The sequence below is a fragment of the Pocillopora verrucosa genome, chromosome 12 (assembly GCF_036669915.1).
Source record: "Pocillopora verrucosa isolate sample1 chromosome 12, ASM3666991v2, whole genome shotgun sequence".
Lineage (NCBI taxonomy): Eukaryota > Metazoa > Cnidaria > Anthozoa > Scleractinia > Pocilloporidae > Pocillopora > Pocillopora verrucosa.
In genome coordinates this window covers 7,714,444-7,740,521 of record NC_089323.1, presented here as the reverse complement: position 1 = coordinate 7,740,521, position 26,078 = coordinate 7,714,444, and the positions used below count along the sequence as shown (strand labels likewise).

The following is a 26,078-nucleotide window of genomic DNA, read 5'->3' as shown; positions in this document are numbered from 1 at the left end:
CTATCCGTTCCTAATAACATGTGTCAAAATCGTACGACTGCAAACGGGGAGAGTTGATGTTTGAGCGCTCTAATATTGCCGGTTAGAACTTAGGAAAAACTGTTTCCATCAACCTCAAATGCGGTGGAGGTAGACATATTTAGAGACTGCACAAGCTAAGTGGTAACATCCTCTTTAAAAGCAAAATGTCGAGACTAGCACCGTGATATGTATTGCCAAGTTGGGAATTACATGTAAGCAGGAGATTGGGGGGTTATATTAGCTGTTACTATCAATTTGATCAGAAGATCACTCCAGCTTATGTTGTCTTGTGCCCAATTACGAGGTTAGATTACGGTTGAGTTCGAAGAACTGACTAAGTGCGGAACTGGGCTCGGCATTTAATTTCTTCCGTCACCCATGCCTTGTAAGGATCGTATTGAAGGCCTTAATGTAATAACTGTCCTAAATGTAATTAAGTCCTAAATGTAATAACATTTGGTCGTAAATGTAATAAGCCTTAAGTGGAATCGTTTAACTGCGCTGGTGCATTGTTGTTAAAGCGGGCATTCACACCAAAGAATCCTCTGACCAATATTCATGGTATATTGCGGGCACGCTGATATCAGTCAGCGTGTATTTATAAACCGCATTTTTTAAAACGCTAAGACAGTTCATGCGATTATAGTGCTTGTCATTGAGTTCAGTCGTTGATGACACGCGCAAGATTTTAGTTAAACGTCAGGAGAAGTAATGGGCTCCTGTAAACGTCTATTTTGTGATTGGCAATCTGAGGCGGCATTTTCAGATTATGTACTGGTCAGCTGCTTCTTTGCATTTACGCTGGTAAATTTAAGTCACTGAGTATGTAATTTGATGCAGACTCATGCAATACCTTATTCGTTGATCGGATTTGTCGCATGCATTACAAGATCGAGAGAATGTAATTGTCCCAGTTATGTTTTCTTGGGAAGAAACATTATTTTGTCCATTCACGAATATATTCGAGAATTTGAAAGTAATAACCCTCTAGAGTGCTGTCATGAGGTCCGAATTGGGAAATAAAATGTGCATGCTCACGAGGTTTATTCAGGTAAGGAAAGAAATAAAATGCATATCCGAGCCTACAACCTGTCCGACCTAGAAGTCAGCGAACTCCCTGGTCCGAGTTTGTAATTTCGTTTATGACTTGTTAACTCCGTCACTGATCACAAAAGTATTACGTTATCACATTTTTCCAAAATCTATTTCACTTAAGGGTCTGAGCCAGTCATTTATGGAGAGGTATTGATTAGCGTACTCATTGTTTTGCCAGCTGTCATTTGATGCCAATTATTAATCAGTTTAATGGTTTGCAGCCAATGCTTCTCGACTTAAGTCTAGCAATAAAAAAAAGCGCTGATTGATATCAGCGTGCCCGCAATGCGACATGAATACTGGTCAGAGGATTTTTTGGTGCATCAGCTGTCACTTTAACATCTCAGTTTGAATGTCCGCTACAGAAACAATACACTGGCGGAGTTAAACGATTACATTGGAGGCTTATTACATTAAGAACTAAATGTTATTACATTTATAACCAAATATTCCACATTTAGGACTTTATTAAATTTAGGAAAGTTATTACATTTAGGACTTCAACATCGTCCGCTCGATCGACAGAGGGTCTCAATGGGGTGATAGCTATTAACGATAGCTTTTAAAATTCTGGCCAAATTGCGGCTAACGGTTAATATCTTTCCATTGTGCTAATCACAAGATCGACTTTTTTTCTAAGAATAACGCTTAAAATTTGTAAATTTTCACGTTTATCGTATAAATTTTTGGCCACTTTACGGCTTACTGTTAACCCCATTGAGACCTTCTCAACTGTGCTATTACTCCAGGCTGAACGCAGAATCTCTCACAATCCGTAGTTGGATCAAGATTTTTCCTTAAATGCCTATAATCAACCAGTCATATGGACAAACTCACGTCTAAATTCAAAACCTTACGCGAGTTGGACGCCATAGCCGCAGAACGAGCCAAAAGAACGGTCTTGGTTTCTTGATTTCGTTCCCCATTACACTGAAATTGTGAAACACCGAAAACTTTTATGTATCATATATTTTAATTATCTATCAGTAAATAAAGCTGTAAGGAGTCCCCTTTTAGCTTGCAAACCAATGATCACAAGCGATCCAAAGGGCCACTTTCGATATATCAAAATTCTAAAATGGCTCTGAGGCTAGGGGGAATAAAGCAAAAGAGATTTCGCCTACTTATCCTTACAATTGTTATTTCTACAAACTCAGTTTGTAACACAATCACCTGATGAGCCCTATCTACAAAATGGACCTGGGGCGTGACAATGTGTTCTTACAATTAAAAGTTCAATATGATTATCAATAACAGTGCAAGGTATTTACTTTAACTAAAGCTAAGAAAATACAAATAATAGCAATATATGAAGCATTTTATAATCATCGACATTACGTTACTGCATTCCAGTGCACACTAGAACTTGAAATATTTGTTTTTCTGATAGCGTTCTTCAGAGTCAAAACATTGGGTAATTGCTTGGGGTTTCGTTATAGAAATCAAAGGGAAAAAGAACTGAATTAGCGACTGGGTTTATTCTTCTCTATACCTAGAAAAAACGAAGGTTGTGTGATCGCTTCGTGTTCCGTCAAGTGAAAATACTAGTCAAAAATTTAAAGAATCAAAACTTGTATGGCCGAGATAGGAGGTAAGGAGGCGCGATGGCCATGTTGATACAAGCCATTGAGATTCGAGGATAACTCTTGTGAATACCTCAGACCAACCTAAAATTTTATGGAGACATGGTATTTTCAGCCGCTGCCCTCGGGCTATAGAGTGTTTCATCTATAAACCTTAAATTGAGTCCATTAGTTTCTGTTTTTTTGAGAAAAGATTAAAGACGCATTTTTTCAGACCTACTTATGATTAACTGTCAATTTACAACTATGATAAGCAGCTTTTTGCACGTACCGCGATATAGATTGAGTCATTATTACTATTATGATTGTTATCATCATTGGTTAACTAGCCGATTCTATAGAATCAACTATTCCTATTTTAAAAACACGCAAAGAAGATCAAGCAAGAAAAACCTGAACAACATTTTGCTAAGCTCTAACTTAAGAATGACTACTTAATGCTGAATAGACTCAATCGAGACACTGCTGTTTTTTTAAAGTTGGTACTGTATCATTACTGTGCCATAAACATGATAGTTCAGAAATCCCCTGGTCTTATTTTCATCTCGGTTCTCATTAAAGAGTAATGATATCCTTTCCAGTGAATCCAGTTCACTCCATCAGCCTCTGAGGAGTGACTGCCACGAAGATATAAACCATTGAGATTTGAGTGGTGACAATCCTTATACCACCAGGCTCCTTTGAACGTAATGGCGCAGTTTCCACCTCCACTATCACTATCTTGATCTTTAGTGGTAAACGGCATACCGCGATGGAAAGCAAGAGAGTCACCAGAATTTCCTGACAAAACCAGCCGCACTATGAGTATTACGTTTGACTAACAATGAGCAGTTCGTAATTCAAGAGAAATCTTGAAATATCGGATAAGTATAATCAAACAATAATGATATGGAGTAAAAGTATTTTTAGTAATATCTATGATTCATGCCGAAGATTCTAGGGATTGAATCATTAAATATGATTATGCCAATAAATATGTTTGCTGAGGCAAGCATCAGAGTTGTAGTGCTTCGTCAGGTTAACTGCGCATTCCACCGGTGAATACATTTGCACCAATCAACGTCCGGTATGCGCTGTCCAGGATTGCATATCGATGAGCTGAGGTTACGCCCTTTTTTCGTTTTTCAAAGCTATTGATGTAAAAAAAGTTAAGCATACTTACATTACTCAGCACTCTCCTCCTCTCCCCCCCCCTCCCCCCTCCTAGAATAGAATAAAAGCGAAGAAATGACGGTTCTACCTGAATAAGAACCAAGGATCAGCTTATACTTGTCTTTCTCGCTCATAACACCAAACATTTTATACTCGGCATAAGCTGTATTCCCTTCAAAGTCTTCCAAATCCACACGCAGCATGCTGTTATTCTCTGAGGTCAGCCGGTGAATCTTGTTCAGTCCCAACCAAAATTCACTTTTCAGATCACCAAAGCCATGTTTGTAGTCGTTCCAGTAGCGGTAGAAATCAACCGAGCCGTTCAGTCTTTTCTGGAACACTGTCCAACCACCACCGCCTGTTTTTTGGTCACAGAATACTTCAAAGGCAGGAAAATTATCAGGTTTGATGGTGTACACACCGTCAATTGGTTTACCCGCGGATTTGTAGATTTCTGCGCAGTTCCTTTTGACTAAAAATCAGAAAAAAAAACAAAAAAACAAACAAAACGCCCACGTTAAATTGTTTGGATTTGAGTGCTTTTTGTATGCTTTCCTGACTATTGCTTTGGCTGATAAAACTTAATTCTGAACTAACCTAGTACTATTTCTTTTTCATTAATATCTACCAGTTATATTCATGTAGAGTTACAGGAATAGGCTTTTCTTTTTCAGCTTTACTTCAGTGGTTACTATTTTGCTCTTGAAGTCAAGTTTGAGACTTAAGTGAGTAACTCCTCGAGTACTAAACGAAAGTCTAGCCCACACAATCCAGCCATTTCACCTTCAACTTGGCAGGTTTCTCCAATAAATCTTTCCCGACAAACACAGCGAAAACCTTTATAGGTGAATCCAGCTTGACAAGTGCCACTGTTTAAGCATGGGCTGCTGCTGCATGGATTCTGTTGACAAAAAAAGTAAACTATTGTGCAGATCTTCCTTATGTCAAGAATAACATCACTTTAGCCTAAGGAAATGAAACAATCTCTTCTACCACCTAAAACTCGTAAGAATGTGAAATGCTACCTCGATTGCAAGATATGTGTAACTTAGATTATTCACGAGAAGAAATGGAGCATGGTTTTCCTCCGTGGCGTTATTCAACTCGCATTTTTGGTTTCCTCCTGCAACAGGTCCAACATTGATGGACATACAATTAGGCTCCATCAAACACATTACTTTGCAGCTCCCTTCGTTTGGCACCTCTGCACTTTTGATCGCGTGATTTTTCATGGCCATGTTCGGTATTGGGTCCTTAAATTTGATGTGTCGCCTATCGTCGCCTGTGGTAGGCAAAACAAATACATCATTGAGTTTCCACTCACTCGAGATAATTTATTATTTTCATCGATGAAAAAGGCACATTAAACCTCTTTATTTCAAAACTTTATAGACGAATTTTCCCTAAAGGTAATTCTCATCTCTTGAAAATTCAACGTAACTGGGAGGCTATCATTACCAAAAATTAACCTTTGATTGTGAATTAATGAGCGGAAAGAAAATATTACAAAAAATATCAAGAATATTTTCATAGCGTCCATTAGCACACCACGATATCTGTGAATCGTTTGTTTTAATTCATCATTTTGAGCCATTGATGCGCATGTGATGAGGTCTATTTGAAATCGGACTTTTTTGTATCTTTTATTCCATAGTTGAAGACATTTTGAATTAGATAAAGCGGATTGTCTGCTAAAAGATTATTCGCTTTGATCTGCAGGTAGCATATGTAGCTCGTGTAATGGTTTTGAGGAAACGACACCACGAAGATGGAACAGAAGAAATTTAAAAAGGGATTTATACTCACCAGTGCAACAGAAACATAATGGGAGAATAATTCCAAGGAAGATATAGAGAATATTAACGATCGGTTGAAGAGAAAACTTGAACTGCATCGCTATAAAATAAAAAAAATTGTAAATTCAAGATAAAAAATGTGATATTGAGCGTCCCAAAATATAAACCTTCCTGTTTTCCTGTAAGTTTGAAAGTTGACAATTGTTACGCAGGTGCTCGACATTATTTGCCAGCTTTGTCTACTTAAAGGGACTCTTAATTAGCACGACATTTCGAAGGCAAATATATACTTCGTTCAATTATGTTATTGCTCCAAAACACGTTGTTATGCTAACAGGCTTGTGTCATCCCTTGCACAAAAAAAGCCTAATATGAATTTATTCATATTAAATATTCATTTCCAAAGGTGAATTAACAACTGCAAAAGGCGCAGAAAGGGGAAAATAATAGATCGTTGTTGTTGGTTTGCATTGGAGTATTTTTAAATTCTTAGTCTACCTTGTAAATTTCATCTCATTCTGATAAGCCATAATATTTTATAAAGCTTCGGAGAAGAACGAAATAGAGCGCATCGACCTCATCGGGGGTGACAGGAGTTTATCAATATGTTTATTTTCAGCCTGTTTAACTTTGAAATTGCGGCAATGAAGTTAAGAGCAAGAAACAAATTTTTGCAGACTTGCTACCGACAAAGGTGTTAAATCACTTCTAAAATACAAACTTTTGACAATTTATCCTTATAACTTGCGGCAATTAAGTTAAGAGCAAGAGCAAATTTTTTCTGACTTGCTACCGACAAAAATGTCAGATCACTTCTGAAATACAAAATTTTAATAACTTATCCTTTTTTATCACAAAATACTCTTCCGTACGATAGAACAGTATTGCACTCTATTAACGTGAATATTAACTTTGTAGCAACTTTATATTGAACAATGCAATACAATGTATTTAAAATACAGTGGCCTAAGTTTTTATGGCTCGTTTTGCTCATGGTAGTTGAACATGTTAGTTAGCATGAAACATCACCCGATTTTATCTTAGTTAGACAGGTCGCAAGCATTCTATGACTTTGAGAACTTCAACCTAAAAAGATTCAAATTTGTAACAACTTTGAGCAGAAGAATGTGACAGAGTGTGAAATATCGTGTGGCTTAATTTACAGATTTTACACAAAATTTTTCTCGATCATTTCTGCAATCAGCGAAATTGGTGTGAGCAAGAAAGGCTTGGTCTAAGAAATATAGACAAGTAGCTCACAGAGATATTCCTTACCTTCTTAGCGAAAAAGTGTTTTTCGTACTTGGTTTTGTTCTTGGGGGTATCAATAGTGACAACTTTTTTTCGTGGTTTTCTTTAATTTATAGAACTGTTTGAACTTCTATAGTCATGGTTACAAAACAAAACCACTGATTAATACGCCACAGTCCTTCTTCCTGTTCAGCTGTTCTAACTGTTGTTAGTGATCAGGTCAAAGCTTTAGTGTTTAAATCTAAATGACTGCGGAGTCTCATCTTAGCACCACTGGATATGACAGTCAATCAAAAACTTCAATGGAAATCCAGTAGAATGTTTTGAAAAACTTATATGGCAAGTCCAACTCTTAAACAAAGCTGCAAATTATTTGGTCAAAACACTCAGCGAGACATTTAGGAAGTTTTAGAACTGCACAATGTTTTCCTATTTTCCCTGGAGATAATTAAAGCGTTTTATGTCTTTCTTTTGAAAATATTAATTTTTAGAACTACACAATGTGTCATATTTTCCTCCAGCGTTAACCACGGTGTTATATATAAGGTTATGATTTTCCAATTTACATGTATCTTACAAAAAATGCTCTCGTCAAAATCGCACTTATTTTCCTAAGGAACCAGGATGAAGAAATGATATCATGAGAATTGTTGACATTTAATAAAACCGAAACAGCAAATCGAAACATGCAAAACCACCGAAATGACCAAAACAAAAAGATTGAAACGAAACGAACCTAACGACTCAAACGAAAAAACCAAAAACGACCAAAACAGTACAAAAAAAAAATCAGAAATTAAAATAACGCCCAGGGGTCATTTAAATTATGTTCTACTCCTGATCTACCTCATGGGGAAATTCAGTTATCTCTATATTACCATCAGCTTGACGTGAGACGTCGAGGGAACCTTTTTGAAAAAAATATCAATACAAAGGTCACGTACATAAATGTTGTCAATGAATGTCGTTATCTGTTTCTTCCTCTCCTAACGCTTTGGTATTCAATTTGGCTGGCGTTCCGTCCTGAAAACTACATATAAATGTCAAATTTTACTTTCAGCTGCTCGCGTGGTGGAAGAAAATTAAGTTTCGTTAGACAGCCATCATAATTAAAAACAATAAATGCGAGCGAATATCTTAAGTGAAATCTACATTTCCTGCAGTCGTTTCGCTTGTTTCGTTTTGGTCGTTTCGTTTTGCTGTTTCGGGTCTTAGTACATGCCGAAATTATAAACGATATCATCACAAAGTAAATATTTTGACTCAATATCTGTCTGCTGACAAAAGTGATCTTGCCAGGAAGTGCTCAGAAGCTTAGAAAAAAGAAAAGGCCATAAAATGCAAGGGGTACGTGTCGACTTTGAGGGTTTTTTTTTTTTTGGATGTGTCAGAAATGAAAATCATGTCTTCTTACCCTCTAGAGAAGTGTTTGAAGTGCTGTAACTATGGTTATAAAGCAGAACGGTTTCATGAGTGGTGAACATAGACGCCACAGGCCTTCTTACTGTTCAGCTGTTCTACTTATTTGTAGTTTGACTGGTTTTCTCTAAGTAACATTGTACAAGTATAATAGTCAATGAAATACTTCACTAAAAGTCCAGCAGAGGAGTTTTGAAAAAGTTAGCAAGTGTAACTGTTAAACAGCCAACTAGTCTTAGTAGCCATTATATTAGCTACTTAACGTGTCTTGGTGCAAAATCACCGAACAGTTACTACGCTATAAACCCGGTCTGCCCTCGTATTATTTCTGCAGTAAAGAAATAAAACCAGTGGAAGAGAGCCAGCTCAATTATCTTATACGGAAGAAAAACACTCTTTTTTAGAGTATAGTCAAATGTTAAAAAGCTGGTCACGACTGCGCATCTGCATCAGATAAGCACTTGTTTTTTACGAGCGGTTTCGCGTGATATGAAAATTAATAAGACGGGTACGTTATGGAATAAATAAACCCCTTTCTGCAGCTGGCTTGTTGGTATTTCGGCTGGCAATGCCCTTGGCTGAAAGATTGTCTTAAAAGTTTTGCCTCTCGGCCAAATATTTCTAATTTTTGGACAATGTCTCAATCGTGGACATTATCAGCCGATTTACCAGCCGCTCGAAGGGGTTTATTTATTTATTAGTTGTATCTCAAACAAGCAGAATATCAGAGCCGTCGTAAAAAATCTTTAAACGATAACTGTTATATAGAAATCGGCTGTCAAAGGATATGGTAACTGTTCCAAACATTTAAACCACGAAAATACCGTATAGGGGGTCTTTTTTTTCTATTAGATTAAAGTGAGGGTCTTAAAAAAATACAGTAGAAAATATCGGTGGCTAAAAGTGGTGTCGTGCCATCGTTAATAAAACTATTTTAAGCGCTGTAACCATGGTTACAAAAAACATAGGCATGCGCATGCAAGAGTTATTTTTTTTTTTAGCTGGGTAGATCGAAATGGGACACTTTGTGTTCCTGTTTTTATTACTTTCGAAAGAGCGAAAATATCGCGTTACTTCACTTTAAGAGGAAGACAAAAAAATCTGTGTGTGAAATACGTGATAAAATGCAAATTTTTACAGGGAATTAACACGCGATCGGGCTAATTCCAAGGTAGATAAAAGCGAATTTTATTCGAAGAAAAACTCAAAACGCGGGAGAATGCGTGGAAAATTCATTATCAGTAGCATAAATTTTATGTGAACTTTTACCAGTGGTATTGGATAATGCGGTTAGAATGCGTGATAAAATCCAAGTTGTTCACAAGGAATTGGCATGTGATGGAGCGAAGTCTAATATGGCAAAGTGGAATTTAATCGGTAGAATACAGTTCAAGCACGTGATAAATTGCCTAATGTTCATGTGGTGCAATGATTGGGTATGTTCTGATTGCATTTTGGACGTTGTTTCCATAGTATGTGACGGAATGTAAGTTGTTTGGCATGTGCGTTGTGAGAAAAGAAGCGGAAAAAACATATTTTAACTTGAAAATTATACAATGAAATGAATGCGAACCTTTCATTCGATTTCATATCCCGATAAATACCGACCTAACTCGACGAAGCTCCTGCAAAGGCCAAAATCATAACACTAATAAAATGAGCCGAAGATTTCTGGTTAACATCATTCTTTGTGCACAGCCCCCAGATTCCATTACATCCGATTTACAAGGAAACAATACCCAAACGCTTTGATTGGTGCATGATGTCCAAATGCTGATGTGATTGGTGTGAGATACATACCCTAATGCGAAAATATGATTGGTGCAAGATACATACCCTAATGCAACGATCTGATTGGTGCGAGCAACATAATACTCTACACGCTAACATAGAGCTATTTTTTTTTTTTAATATGACTCAAAACCGTTTAATAGGCAATGAACAGAAGCGCTTTAGTTTTTCTTCCTAATCAGTCATTAAAACTGTTGGCATCCATCAGCTCACGGTTTTGGTCTTTTATGGTTGTGATAGTCTAGTAGAGTGTTTTTTGAAAATGCCGGAAAGTCAAACTCTATGAAAAAGCCACAACTGATTAGATGTGGGTGGTTATTGTTGGAACACAAACGCAATAGTTTAATACCGTGTTTGCTTAAAATTATTTGCTTTTTTTTTACAGATGGCTTATGAAGTTCGCCAATGCCGGTTCCGAGGCAACGACGCCAGAAAAATCGAACATGAACACTGAATAGCAACTGAATGGAATGAAACTAATTTTTATATGTTCTGATTAATCAAAACGGATCCAAATGTGAATAATTTTGTAACTGTTCCTTCGGCCGTCAATCTGTTCGAGGCGGCCGTTTGTTAGTTAGTTTGCTTGTTTTTTCTTCTGTTTGGTCGGACTGCGTTAATCGGTGGAGTAAAAGAGCGCAAGTATGAAGTACAAGTGAGTGATATGCTTTTACTCCTGTCAATACGGATAGATTTCCATTGCCCGTTGGTGGCCGTTTTAACGGGGTTCCACCGTAGTCTCTTTTGCAATTGTTGTCGTTGTGGTTTTTTTGTCATCGCGCAACTCTTCTTCTTGATGGATGAACAAGGAGGAAAAGCCCCGTCTAGTCATCAAAATTTTTCTGTGGAGTATGACAACGCAAGTGTCAAGTAAAAGCGAGTGACCCACGCATCGCGCTCGCAATAAAACTGCGGTTAGGCCTTTTTTTTCGCGCTCCTTATTCTCTTAAATACGGGGGCGCGCCAAAACCACAAAGACAAAGACAAAGATTACATGAAACTAAAATTTCACTTGACCACAGGTTAGCTGGCTTTCTGAGCACCGCTTTTTAATACTTTCGATCAGGCGTTTTTTTGTTTTCAGTCCGCAACCGCAAGCCTTGCTCACTCGAAAACCGCCTGATCGCAAGTTACGCTTTTTAAACCGCCTATTCTTCATGATATATCTTTCTATTTTCTATTTTCTATTTTATGATACTAATTTCTATAATTCCGATAACATTTTAACCAACGGGAGTCTGTCAGTCCGTACTGAGTTAAATAAGAAATCGCTGCAAACGAATTTGCGAAACGCTTAGATAAGAGCGTGGCTATTGTTAATTTTTGCTATTGTTCACTTTATCTCACCTTGGGATTTACTTTACGCATCCAATCGTTTGATTAACAGCAGCTGAAATCTGAAATCTGACCTTTGTATTCCCAAAGCTTAATCTGCTGACCAATCACAGCCGACTAGTTCAAGATATGCAAATTATTGTACCGCCCGCTGATTAATGGGCACTGCAAGTACATTTCGCGAAAGACAATAGAATTCTGAGCGATGGACTTGTTCAGCGGCAAATAAGTGAGTGGTTATAGAAAGATTCCTGGTCGGAGCATCACTGCAAGTTTTGGAAGAGTGTTCCTTTACTAAGGAATGCAGCGAGAAAACAAAGAAGACCTTTGGACACAAAAAATCACGGAAAATAACCGAAGTATTTCTTCTCACTCCATATTTTACCTTCAGTCTTTTGATTGGTCAGCGGTAACCTGCCGCGACTTCACCCCTGCGATAATCTGCCCTCTTCGTTCTCCGTCTTCCTTTCGCACAACAAGTTGAACTACGCCCATGATCTGTAAAGGCGTTCCTGAAAGAGAAACAAACGCTTCAGCTTAATTCTAACCCTGGGCTGAACGTTCCTGCTGACGGAACAGTCCGACCAACTAGTTCTAACAAATTCAAAGTGGCCTTAGAAGTGGCCTTACGTGTTTCAAAAATAGTTTAGTTGTTCTCCAGTTCTCTTTTTCTGCGTCGCAACAAGCCAAAAATCATTTTTAGCTAAGCCACCCGTGTGGACAGCGATCGAAAATGTAAATTTCACAGATTTTTCCCAACGCGCAGAGACTGCAATAATGTAGCTCACAGAATTCTACCTTGCTACAAGTTACAAGATGTATTCAGTTATTTCACAGACAAAATATGAAAACTTCGCCAGAGGAGAACCTTCTCTTCGACCTTAATTAGCATATCAAAAATTCACCAATTTGTACGAAAGAATTCTTAAAATGCAGGCGTTTGTCGGGCTAAAAAAATTATATCGGTGCATAGTTTATACACTAATGAGGTCACCGATGGGTTTCTCTCTAGCTTCCATCCACTAACATCTTAGAAACAACGCAAGTTTGCTTAATTGCGCTTGTGTCAAAAATTATTTGCATAATTCACAAAATTGACCGAGGCCTCCTTTGACCATTCAAAATTCGTTTGTATATCTTCTACTTTGAGGATTTTGGGTTTTCATAGCAACTGAATGGAGAAAAAATGCCGAGTTGTCCTAAAACGTTGCGTAAATGTGATCGGTTTTAACGCTTGCACGCCTGCGTGACTTACAAAGTAAACAAAGCTGATCGGAAGGCGCCTTCTCGATAATTTTCGTTGAAGTATCAGGTCATGAAATACTCACAGTGTGGAGAAGATCAAATTTAGAAAATAAAATTTGGCACTCTGGTCATTACAGACATATCACGTCGCTAAAAAGGACACACAAACAAGTTAAAATACATTACAGTGTTATTTACAAAACAACGCGCATACGCTCTGAAAGAATTCTTTCAGTTTCAAACAGAATTATTCAAACATTTATAGTGTTTTACGAGGCATTTTTTTCATATCATTCCAGGAATACTAAACCTTTATCAAATACAGCTCTCTGGACGTTTATATGAAATACATACATACATTTTTTCTACAATAGCTGTAGCTGTTCCCGGGCGCTTCTTGGCCATCGTCAATAAGGTTAAAGCTCACAAAAATGACCAACACGTAATCTATATCGCAACACTCAGAAATCCTCACCGTTTCGTAGAAAAAAATTATCGCAAATTTTTTAAATATGTACCGTGACGACTTTCTGAACTTTAGATCAGTAAACTTGGATACATTTTTAAAGAAGAGCTTGTCGAGGTAGAAGAAAAATTGGAAGAAAACATCTTCAGAAAAAGAAAGCCATTTCTCAGTTCGCGACGTTTAAAGAAGATAATTGCCAATGCGATAAAAACAATTCAGGGTAACGGAATCTATAAATAGCAATTTCTTACTGGTATTTCAATGCAGAAGTTATTACACAACACAAATCAAAACGACAACGGCAGCTCAAACAACGAAACAATAATCGATCAAATTGGGCGCATGTGATTTTCCGAAAAATTTGGCATATTAAACTGGCGTAAAATAGACAGTGTTATTGATGTAAATAAATCGACTATAATTTTCCATTTAAGACAGGAGTTAAGGCTGTCACAAGGTTGGATATAGATAACTAAACCGCCCTAACGTATCACTTACACGAGGCACCAGGTTACCCTATGCTGCGCCTCGTGATTTCATTTTAGCTTTGAACATTGTGACGTCATTTATATCATCAATAAGGTTCTAGAAAAACGAAAACTGTGGTGGATTTCTTAAATATATAAACATACAATAAACCAAACATTTTCTCGGTTTACAGGGTAATTAATCACGCGAAACATTTTTTCCCAAGTGGTTTTTATTAGCCGGTAAACCGATAGAAAATGTGGTTCATTGCTTTTATGCCGATAAATATGAGTGAAGTTTGTCAAAAAGAATGATAAAATTATTATTATTTTGTGATGAAGTCACTGATTTACGATTTAAGAATGACATGGAGATTTTACTCCGGGTTGTAAATAAAGTTTTGCACAGTCAGAATTTTGCTCTTGGATACCGGAACGTTTAGGTGGTCGAAGAGTTCACGTGGTTCACTTCCCAGACGGGTTTGAGCAGGGCCAGCGTGACAACTAGGGCTGGGTTTTTGGGGCTGGTAACTTAACAAATGTATGAGGTTTTTTCTTCACTTAATATTCAATAAGGTATGGCGGAGTCACTGTTGATATTCAAATAGAACTACTGCCTCATCAAAACAGATTACGAGTCAAGGCTGTCACAAGGTTAGATTTAGAAAACTAAACTGTCCTAACATGCTATTTACAAAAGGCACCAGGTCACCCTATGGTCACGAGCGGTCTGATGTATTCTCACCAGTTCAAATAATATCCCAGAGAAACGTATTTATTACGGCAGTTGGCAACAGCAGTGTTGAAGAGTGAGTCACTTTACGACGATTTTCCTTTACGAAGCGTGTCACCAAGAAAGTGAGCTATTTTATTATTATTATCAGTTTTCGCCACATAATTTATGTTACGTTGACCAGTTGTTCATTCACTTTTTTTGCTATATGTACGTGTATTTAAATGTAACGATTAAAAGTTATTTAACGCTTTCGAAACTTCGATCTTCAAAAAAGACTCACAGCTTTTAAGATCGTGGTCACGCGGGCATTCAGTAAAGTGCTTTGGAAAATGAAAAAAGTTCGATTTATCTTCGTAGCGTCTGGTTTGTAAGCCTCACCATAGCCAACTGATAGGGGCACTTCCCTTTAGCAAATATCTTACCAGTAAGCTCGTTTTGATATAAAAGACCATTTTTTCCTTGTTTGAATGCGATTAAATTGGATTTTGTTCAAGTTAAAAATGTTTTATTGATTCTGCAGATGAAGTGGTCCGTCATCTCGTCACCAGCGCTACTGATCCTGTATTTGGTGACATTCTCTTCTGCTGAGGAGTTAAAAAGGAAGACACCAGTCCACCTGAAGATTCAATTTACCTCGATTTTAGTATGTTGCATTTTCGAATTCCTCTTTTTTTGTACGACACTTGTCTTCTCTACTGGAATATTGTCGCATTTTTTACAGACATGATTAAGCGTATCTGTCTAATGTAAATGTTCTTTACAGACCAGGTTTTGAAGCTGACGGCTGTTGTTGTTCTTGTATTCATTCGTTTGTTTTTTTCTGGGAAAGGATCAGAAGATCGAACTTGCTTGTTTTTTGTTATTTATGGGAGCAACCGATCTTTTGAGAGTTTTCATAATTGCACAAGCCATAGGCGGGTGAAATGTGAGACCTTTAAAAGCACCACGAGTGACCTCATATCATAGGACACAAGAGTTGCTCGTGGGATTTTTATGATTATTATCTTAAAAACGACTACCTGTACCTTTACACTACATTGTACGTCCTCGGGTGAAAATTACGTGAAGAATTTTCCAACCGGCTGAAAACTTGTTTCTTTGAATTTTCTTTGAAATGTGAAACCTATAAAACCATCACGAGTGACCACATGTCGTAAGACTCAAGAGCAGCTCGTGCGATTCATTTAGTTATAATCTTAACAAAAAAGAATGCGTATCGACACTACTTTGCACTTCCTCGGGTGAAAATTACGTGAAGAATTTTCCAACCGGCTGAAAACTTGTTTCTTTGAATTGGTCATATAATAGAATGATACGCGACTTTGCTAATACTGAGCTCAAAATGAACGCTGGAATTGGCCAACCCTGTACCGGGTCTCTCAAGGCGTTTGTTGTTTCGCGCGGCCTCGATCCTTGTTCTTGTTGTCTGTGATGCAAAGTCAAAAAAGCTTCGTAAATTCTTTAAAGTTGTATGTTTGCAAACCTTTTCTTTTCATGATGGGCAGAGGAGATCATTGATCTGTGTAGGAATGCGAAAATGACCTTAGACATCGGTACAAGGCACAAAATTTTAACGAAAACCTGTTATTTCCAATTCGTGGGTTCGTGGCGCAGAAGTCCGTAATAAGTTGTTACGCCATAATTCCGTTCCATCCCGTTCAAAGTAGACCTTAAAGAGTTCAAATGAGAATTATATATTCCGAAGAATAATCAATTCTGAAAATAATGGAAATTTAAGACGTGAAATTGACGAAAGCGCCAAGGACTATGGCTGGAATATAAAAACAGCGCCTACCGACTTCAACTGAGGTTTTGCGACATTAGGGCTACTATTTGAACCGGTAAATATTATTTTGATTATTGAAAAGTATACTAAAAGTATTGTTCAATCATGGATTTTGTCTCTAAACGATTCTAGAATTTTTAACGTAACGCTACGCGATTTGTGATCTGAAGTTATCTAAACAACGATTCCATCATGGTGAATCTATCGCTTGGATCCTGTAAAAGCAAGAAATTCGTTCGTTTTTTGCCTGTGAATTGTCAATTTTAGCACTCTTTAAAATAAAGGAATATTTCTAGGTCGTTTATCTTTACACATAATTAATAGCTTCAGGTACGCGATCATCTCGTAAACCCGACAAATTTAGATATTGAATTGAGAGCGAGTTGTGACTTTAGTGGTAAATAGAGAATATTACATGAGCGCACGTAGATATAGAATTTCTCTTTCAGTGTTCAACTCGATAGCTCACCATGTATTATTTTGTTTATCGCATAAACACCGTGGCTTTACTGACAAGAAAAGTCAAAGTCGACTTTACTAATGAATGAAAAATAAAAGAATCGACAATACCCTGATGAAAATCGTAAAGCGCGTTAGCGCACTCAAGATGAAAACATGCGTCGAATCACTGAAAAAACAAAAGTGGTCCTAATATTCAATATAAAAAATTCTCAATTACTGACTTTGTCCATCGCCAGAAATCAAGGACATTTCGAGCCCGCTAACAATTATCAGCGGTATATCGTATTACACTCTGGAACAATAGAATATCAAGAGAATTCAATATGCCGGCGATCACGGCTCGATCTGCAAAGAAGAGTGTTTCGTACCATGACTTATACAATTTGAGCACCGCAGATCTTCTATTTGATGAAAAGAAAAAGAAAAGAAGACCTGCAAGTAAATCTTTGGGATTTTTCGAGGCAGAGCGATGACATGATGTCAGAATTTTGATTTGCTTTAATTTAATTTTCGCGCTAAGACTACTGAATTTGCTTTCAATGCCTGGCATATTTATATTCCGATAAGGACCGAGAACTAATTTATTTCCCTGCAAGAACATAAACAAATATGGCCGACGATTCGAAGATCAGCGTTGCTCGTGTTTAACTATTTCAGTAATAGTTTTCGACATGGCGTCTCGTCACTTACTCAACATGGAAAATAAGGGATATTCTGGCGCGTTGGGAACTTTTTTGATGGGAGGAAATGGCAATTTTACAGGATATTTGGACGCTTCGAACTCTGTAGCAGTCAACTCGATCGAGAGCAGTTGACTTTATTGATGCACTTTCTTGTAATAGGCGAGTGTTTGGGATGGAGAACGACGGATTTTAAAGAACTGTATGGCGACCTAGGTCAATAATCAATGACAAAAGAACTGGCTCGGGAAGTAAGTGGCTTTTATTTATCGAGTCCCTGTGAGGTTTGATGAATAGCAGAATCAGTACTGAATATGTCTCGATCGAGAGCAGACGGGACCATGAGCTCCTGATTGTTATATTTAAGAAATTTTACAAATTTCCTTACAGTTTCTTATATTATTTGGACGCCATTATGGACGAAATGCGCAAGCGCGGCCGCCATCTTGTCCAATATTTCTGCCGATACTTACCGACAAGAGAAATCTGTCAGGTACAGGGCCAAGATGGGCCTGTGACAAAACTTCCGGCTGTCGATTCTTGTTCTCTGCGGCGAGAAATGCAATTAACCAAAGCCACTGAATATGTAACTTTCGATTTGTCTTTGCGTATTTTGGTTTTCTTCACCTTCTAGAGATGTTGAAACGTCACTGTCTGTAAGAGATACGGATTTTTCAGTGTTTTAGCAGCCACAATACCAGAAAATTCCGACTAACGACCTTGGATTGAGTGACTTTGCCGTCTAGTCATCCACCTGACCGAATGGCACGAAAGGCAAGTGACGTGTCAGCAGCTGGTTTGCGAAATCACTTACACGTGAAAAAGTACTGGTTTTTTTCACGTATATTGTTACGGCTGTTCTCAGGACTGGAAATCCTTGTATAACACCGTAGTTTATATGATAAATGTGTATTTCTGATGGAAACCAAAGAAGTAAAGCAGTCATTAAAAATCATGCAAAGAAGAGAAAAACAGGCCGGACTGTGTATCAAGAAAATGCTGATACAACTGTGATGGAAGCAGAAAATGTCATGAACGTAACGTTTTATTGTGAAATTAAAAAAAAACAAAGGTTTTCTTTAAATTTACGTAAGTTACAGGATATCTTGGTTTGTTACATGTGCTCCTCGCCCCATCATGGAGCGAAAGACGGTCTGCTAACGGAAACTTTTTAAATCATTTGAGAATCTTTTCGAGACTATACACAACGAAAAAGATACGAAACGGGATGGAACAGAAAGCGTAACAACCTATTACGGACTTTTGCACTAACCCACGAATTGGAAATAAAAGGTTTTCGTTAAAATTTTTTACATTTCGTAATGACTACGGTCATTTTCACATTCCAACATAAATCAATGTACACGGTTGGCCAATCCCAGCATTCATTCTAAACTCAGTATTGGTAATTAGAAAGTCGCGTATTGTGTAATGTTTTTAAGAGTCAAGCATTATTTTGTCTTCCATAAAGGCCTCGATTTGAAGGAACACCGTATGGCACTCGAATTGGGAGGAACACCGCATGGCACTCTTTGTTTAATTTACATGTAGACATTTTTTATTAATTGTTGGTTAAGAGGATATATTCAGTAGTCCAATCGATCGACGAAATAATCAACACTTTCATTTATTTTGCAGGACAATCCACCATTTGATTGTGCATCACATAGATTATGCCCTGATAATTTGGAATGCAGTATATTTGACACGTGTTGTCAAAGGTGGCCTCCTTGGAGATATTCATGTTGTCCTCTACCAAATGCTGTTTGTTGCTATGACCTAAAACATTGCTGTCCGGAAGGATACATTTGTTCTCCTATTGTAAAAGGGTGTATACCTGAGCACAAATCTCAGTTATAAAATATAAGCTGGAAATAAAAAAGGAATGCTCAAAAAAAAAACTATTGGAGTACTTTGATGTAAATGACGTTATGGTCATGAGATTCTTGAAGTAAACACAATAAAATCACAAACGATAGCACAAAATATCTTATTTATTTTGTTCAAAATCTAGGTTCTCTTAAAAGCACTCAGTTCCACAAATGTATATTTGATAACCCCAAAGCAAGCTGTCTGTAATGCATATAGCCACATGATTCCAAAGTTATAGGAAAAATTTCAATTGCAGAACTAAATATTCGGCCACAGTTTGAAACGGGCTCAGATCTTGGCAAGCCTTAGGCTGACTCGTGCTAGTTCCCAGCGTTTTAAATTACCATTGCGATGCAGGATCTGCAGAATTGAAACACATGAGAAAATGCAAGATTTGTCGTCGCTGATTGAAATAATTCTGCACACGTCTTTCAGATTGACGCAAATAGCTTTGTTATTACGTGAAAAAACAATCGCTGTCAACAAACTTACAAAAAACTGAGGAAAAGATAGGGGTAATATTTCCAAGCCTTTCTACCTACAGCGTGTCGATTTTTCTGAATTAAAGTATATATGTTGTGCTTCACTTACAAAAAGTTCAGAAAAATTGTATGGAGCCAGCTCTGAGCTAAACGGACCTAACGAATTAGCGTCATGTATACTACTGTAAAAAAAGAAAAAGAAAAAGCAGTCGTAATTCCCTAATTTTAATTTATCACTGATATAGTAACTGGTTTAGCAAACAATAGCTTGGAACGTATCGAAAATTTGTATCATTTCGCAGCTGATAAATCAGAAATAAACTTTGTGGCAAAGCAATTTTACAAAAGCTAACTGGTTGAAAATTACCCAGCGGTGGGACCTAACTCCAAAATAAAGGAAATCCTGAAAGAGCGAAAAACAACGTATCAAGGATTTTTCGAGACCGTCCTCAAAAACTGTACCGTGGGATTTCCCAATAGCATTGCCAGCGATTGCTAAGCCACGCCACACCCACTATTTCAAACTTCTATCCGTTCCTAATAACATGTGTCAAAATCGAACGACTGCAAAGGAGGGGAGTTGGTTTTTGAGCGCTCTAGTGTTGCCGGTTAGTGCTTAGGAAAACTATTTCCATCAACCTCAAATTTGGTTGAGGTAGATATATTTAGAGACTGCACAAGCTAAGTGGTAATTTCCTCTTAAAAACAAAATATCGAGATTAGCGCCATAATATGTATCGCCAAGTAGGAAAGTACATGTTAGCAGGAGATTGGGTTTATATCGGCTATAATGATCAATTTGATCAGAATATCACTCCAGCTTATTTTGCCCAATTACGAGGTCAGATTACGGTCTCAGTTCAGTTGTAGTTCGAAGAACTGACTAAGTGCGGAACTGGGCTCGGCATGTAATTTCTTCCGTCACCCATGCCTTCCAAAGATCGTCTGCTCGGTCAACTAAGTGTCTCAATGGGGTGATAACTTTTAAAATTTTGGCCAGATTACGGCTAACGGTTAATATCTTTTTTTCTACAACTAACGGTTAATAATTGTCAATTTTTACGCCTAGGACACATGTTTCAAAAATAGCTTAATTGTACTCCAAGTCTCTTTTTCTGCGTCGCCACAAGCCAAAAATCACCCGTGCGGACAGAGATCGAAAATGTAAATGTCACAGATTTTGTCCAGCGCGCAGCGACTGCAATAATATAGCTCACGGAATTCTGTCTTGCTGTGAGTTACAAGATGTACTCAGTTAGTTCACACTCAAACATGGAAACTTCACCTGAAATATTTTTCATACCAGCGTGATCAGAGGAGACCCTTCTCTTCGACCCTAATTTGCACATCAAAAATTCACCAATCTGTACGAAAGAATTCTCAAAATGCAAGCGTTAATCGGGCTAAAAGAGTATATCACTGCATAGATTATTCACCAATGAGGTCACCGATTGCCTCAGACCCGCGGGTTTATATCTAGCTTTCATCCACCATCATCCTAAAAACAACGCAAGTCTATCAGTGTTTTGCTCAATTGTGCTCGTGTCAAACATTATTTGCATAATTATGAAAATTGACTAAGATCTCCTTTTGACCGTTCAAACTACGTTGAGGATTTTAGATTTTCATAACAACTGAATAGAGAAAAGATGCCGAGTTGTCTTTAAACGATGCGTAAACGTGATCGGTTGTAACGCTTGCGCGCCTGCGTGACTTACAAAGTAGACAGAGGTGATCGGAAGGCGCCTTCTCGATAATTTTCGTTGAAGTATCAGGTCATGAAATACGCACAGTGTGGAGAAAATCAAATTTAGAGAATAAAATTTGGCACTCTGGTCATCACAGACATATCGCGTCGCTTAAAAGGACACACAAACAACTTAACATACGTTACAGTGTTATTTACAAAACAACACGAATATACTCTGAAAGAATTCTTGTAATTTCTCCCGAGATTTAGCACACGGAACGCAATGAACAAGTCCATCCTTTCTGCAAATTTGTTCCCATCATTAATGATTTACGCTGTTATGGACCAAAACATTTTCCCGATCATCAAAAACTCAGCTAGATTGCGTGACATGTAATGCTAATTTTTTCCTGTCATAAATTTTATGTATTTTCCAAAAAACAAAAAAACATATATATATGTTATTATCAATATATATATATATATATATATATATATAATAATATATAATTTCTAAAATTCTTAAACTATATCAAATACTCTGGACGTTTATATGTAATACATACATGCATTTTTTTCTAAATAGCTATAGATATTCTCGGGCGCTTCTTGGCTGTTGTTGATAAGGTTAAAGCTCACAAAAATGACCAAAACGTAATCTATTTCGCAACACTCAGCAATCCTCTCCATTTCGCGAAAAAAATCCTCGCAAATATGGACCGTGGCGACTTTTCGAATTTTAGATCAGTAAACTTGGATACATTTTTAAAGAAGAGCTTGTCGAAGTGGAAGAAGAAGCTGAAGAAGTCAGCTCTCGGTTCGCAACGTTCAAAGAAGATAATTGCTGATACGATAGAAAAAATTCAGGGTGATAGAATCCATAAACAACTATTTGTTACTGATATTTCAATGCAGAAGTCATTACACAACACAAATCAAAACGACAACGGAAGCTCAAACAACAAGGCAATTATCGATCACATCGGGCGCATGTGATTTTCCGAAAATTTTGGCGCATTAAACTGGCGTAAAATAGACAGTGTTATTGACGTAAACAAATCGACAATAACTTTCCATTTAAGGCAGGAGTTGAGGCTGTCACAAGGTTAGATATCGATAACTAAACCGCCCTAACGTGTTACTTATACGAGGCACCAGGTTACCTTATGCTGCGCCTCGTGATTTTATTTTAATTATGGACCTTGTTGACGTCATTCATATCATCAACGAGATTATAGAAAAACGAAAACTGTGGTGGATATGTCAAATAAATAAACATACAATAAACCACACATTTTCTCGGTTTACAGGGAAATTAATGAGCACGCGAAAGCGCTTCTTGCCAAGTGGTTTTAATTGGCCGTTAAACCAATAGAAAGTGTGGTTCATTGCTTTTATAACATTAAACTATTCTTATTTTGTGATGAAGTCGCTGATTTACGATTTCAGAATGACATAAAGATTTTATCTAAAGCTGTGAGTAAAGTTTTACGCGTTCAAAATGTTGCTCTTGGATGCCGAAACTTTTAGGTGGTTGAAAAGCACACGTGGTTCACTTCCTAGGGGTTTGAGCAGTAGCGTGACAACTGGGGCTGGGTCTTTGGATCTGGCAATTCAACAAATGTATAAGGTTTTTCCTTCACTTGTCGATATTCAATGCAAACATAACTCCTGTTTACAGAACTACAGATTACAAGTTAAGGCAGTCACAAGGCTAGACTTAGAAAACTAAACTGCCCTAACGCGCTACTTACACAAGGCACCAGGTCACCCTACGGTCACGAGCAGTCTGTGGTGTTCTCACCAGTTCAGATTATATCCCAGAAAAACGTATTTATTACGGCAGTTGGCAACAGCAGTGTTGAAGAGTGAGTCACTTTACGACGATTTTCCTCTTCGAAGCGTGTAACCAAGAAAGTGAGCTATTTTCTTATTATTATCAGTTTTCGTTACATAATTTGTGTTACGTTGACCAGTTGTTCATTCACTTTTTTGCTACATGTAATCCGCTGTTAATAAGAGTAACGATTAGAAGTTAGTTAACGCTTTTGAAACTTCGATCTTAGAAAAACAACCACAGTACTTGATATGTGGTTATGCAGGCATTCAGTAAAGTGCTTTGGAAAATAAAGAAAGTCCGATTTATCTTCATAGCGTTTGGATTTTTAACCATCACCATAGCCAACTGATGGCGACACTCCCCCCTAACAAATATCCTGCCTGTAATCTCTTTGAGATTACGAGCAGGAAAAGAGGAGGAAAAGAGCATTTTTACCTTGTTTGAATGAGATTAAATTGGATTTTGTTTAAGTTAAAAACGTTTTATTGATTCTGCAGATGAAGTGCTCCGTCATCTCATCGCCAGCGCTATTGATCCTGTATTTGATGACATTCTCATCTGCTGCGGAGTTAAAAAGGAAGACACCAGTCGACCTGACGGTTCCATTTACCTCGACTATAGTATGTTGCATTTTCGAATTCCCCCCTTTTTGTACGACACTAGTCCTTTTTAAAATTGTCCCATTTTGTACACACATTATTTAGCGAAATTGTATAATGTAAATGTTCTTCACATACCAGCTTTGGACGGTTGTTATTGTTCTTGTTTGTCTGTTTGTTTTTAATTTTTATTTATTCAAAAGATTTAACGTACTTGTTTTTTGTTATTTATGGAAACAAGTGATGTTTTGAGAGTTTTCATAATTGCACAAGCCATAGGCGAGTGAAATGTGAAACCTATAAAACCATCACGAGTGACCACATGTCGTAAGACTCAAGAGCAGCTCGTGCGATTCATTTAATTATAATCTTAATCAAAAAAAACTGCGTATCGACACTACTTTGCACTTCCTCGGCGAAAATTACATGAAGAATTTTCCAACCGGCTGAAAACTGTGACCTGACCTAGTGGATGGGTCATATTATGGAATAGTACGCGACTTAGCTAATACTGAGCTCAAAATGAACGCTGGGATTGGCCAACCCTGTACCAGGTCCCTCAAAGGGCATGTTGTTTCGCACGGCCTCGATCTTTGTTCTTGTTGTGTGAGATGCAGAGGCAAAAAAGCTTCGCAAATTCTTTAAACTTGAATGTTTGTAAACCTTTTTCTTTCCATGATGAGCTGAGGAAATCATTGATCTGTGTGGGAATGTGAAATGACTGTAGACATCTGTAATGGGTCCTGTAAATGCAAGAAATTCGTTCGTTTTTTGCTTCTGAACTGTCAATCTTTGCACTATTTTGAATAGACGGATATTTCTAGGTCATTTTTCTTCGCATATAGTTGATAGCTTCTGGTACAATGCAATTGTCTCGTAACCCCGACAATTTGCATATTGACTTTGAGCATGGTTAGCGATTTGTGCCTTAAATAGAGAATATTACATAAGCGCGCGTGGAATGGAATTTCTTTATGAGTGTTCAACTCGATAGTTCACATGTGGCTGCAGCGAACGATTGAGATTTCAAGATGAACACTCAAAGAGAAATTCCATATCTACAAGCAACCACGTATTATTTTGTTTATCATATAAACACGGTGGCCCTTTATTGACAAGAAAAGTCGACTTTACTAATGAATGAAAATAAAAGGTCGACAATACCCGAATGAAAATTGTAAAGTACGTTAGTGCACTCAAGATGAAAACAAGGGTTGAATCACTAGAAAAACAAAAATGGTCGTAATCTTCAAAATTCTCAGTTATTGACTTTTTCCTTACCAACAAGAGAAATCTTTCAGGTTCACGGCCAAAATGGGCCTGTGGCAAAACTTCCAGCTTTCGATTTTCGTTCTAAGCGGCGAGAAATGCCCTTTAACCAAAGCCATTGAATACGTAACTTTTGATTTGTCTCTTTGCATTTTGGTTTTCTTCCCCTTCTAGAGCTGTTGAAACGTATCTGTCTGTAAGAGAAACGGATTTTTCAGTGTTTTAGCAGCCATGAATTCTGACTAACGACCTTGAATTGAGAATCGTAACTTTGCCGTTCGTTCATCAACCTGACAGAGTGGCGCGAAAGGCTAATGACGTGTCTGTACCTGATTGGCGAAAAAAATACCGGTGGAAAAATTCTCGTATTACAGCTGTGATGAAAGCAGAAAATGTCGTGAACATAACGTTTTTAAGTGAAATTAAAAAACAAAGGTTTTCTTTAAATTTACGTAAGTTACAAGATATCTCGGTTTGTTACATGTTCTCTTTGTCTCATCATGGAGCGAAAGAGGGTCTGCCAACGGAAACTTTTTAAATCATTTGAGAATCTTCCAAGACTCCGTGTATAACGAAAAAGATAAAGGCCGCGCGAAACGGGATGGAACGGAAAGTGTAACAACCTATTACGGACGTATGTACGAACCCACGAATTGGAAATAAAAGCTTTTCGTTAAATGTTGTACCTTTCGGGATGTCTACGGTCATTTTCACTTTCCAACACAAGACAGTGATTTCCTTGGCCTATCAAGGAGAGAAAATAATTTGTCAACATACAATTTCCAAAGAATCTGCGAGGCTTTTTCGGCTCTGCATCTCACGCAAAAACAACAAAGATGAAGGTCGCGCGAAACGACATGCCCTTAAGGGACCTGGTACACGGTTGGCCAATCCCAGCATTCATTCTAACCTTAGTATGGGTAAAGTCACGTATTGTGTAATGTTCTTAAAAAAAAGGAAAATAAAGGCCTCAATTGGGTGCCGGAGGAACACCGTATGGCACTCTTTGTTTAATTTACATTCTTTATTAACTATTCATAA

General features: G+C 37.6%; 1 protein-coding gene and 2 long non-coding RNA genes across 3 annotated transcripts; 1 reads left to right on the top strand and 2 right to left on the bottom strand.

Moving 5' to 3' along the window:
• Positions 1–1,474: 1,474 nt before the first annotated feature.
• Positions 1,475–13,460, bottom strand: LOC131777830 (microfibril-associated glycoprotein 4-like). The gene is made up of 7 exons (XM_066159199.1): positions 13,047–13,460; positions 11,829–11,955; positions 5,658–5,747; positions 4,877–5,133; positions 4,635–4,752; positions 3,940–4,323; positions 1,475–3,479 (listed from the first exon to the last, which is right to left on the bottom strand). Exons 3-7 carry the CDS (start codon positions 5,743–5,745, stop codon positions 3,217–3,219), a joined length of 1,110 nt encoding a protein of 369 aa, XP_066015296.1. The 5' UTR covers positions 5,746–5,747; positions 11,829–11,955; positions 13,047–13,460; the 3' UTR covers positions 1,475–3,216.
• Positions 13,461–14,328: 868 nt separating this feature from the next.
• On the top strand, positions 14,329–19,278 carry LOC131777822 (uncharacterized). Its single transcript, XR_009339649.2, has 3 exons — positions 14,329–14,479; positions 14,878–15,000; positions 18,924–19,278. It is a non-coding gene; the product is annotated as an uncharacterized lncRNA (long non-coding RNA).
• A 4,536-nt stretch (positions 19,279–23,814) lies between these two features.
• LOC136277499 (uncharacterized) lies at positions 23,815–25,864 on the bottom strand. The gene is made up of 3 exons (XR_010715920.1): positions 25,724–25,864; positions 25,050–25,231; positions 23,815–24,511 (listed from the first exon to the last, which is right to left on the bottom strand). It is a non-coding gene; the product is annotated as an uncharacterized lncRNA (long non-coding RNA).
• Positions 25,865–26,078: the final 214 nt, after the last annotated feature.

Excerpts from the sequence above, each read along its gene's own strand:
- LOC131777830 (XM_066159199.1), bottom strand. The coding sequence starts at position 5,745 with ATGCAGTTCAAGTTTTCTCTTCAACCGATCGTTAATATTCTCTATATC. Across the intron at positions 4,753-4,876 it reads ACACATATCTTGCAATCGAG|AATCCATGCAGCAGCAGCCC; the intron begins GTAGCATTTCAC and ends TTTTGTCAACAG. Across the intron at positions 3,480-3,939 it reads GATCCTTGGTTCTTATTCAG|GAAATTCTGGTGACTCTCTT; the intron begins GTAGAACCGTCA and ends TGGTTTTGTCAG.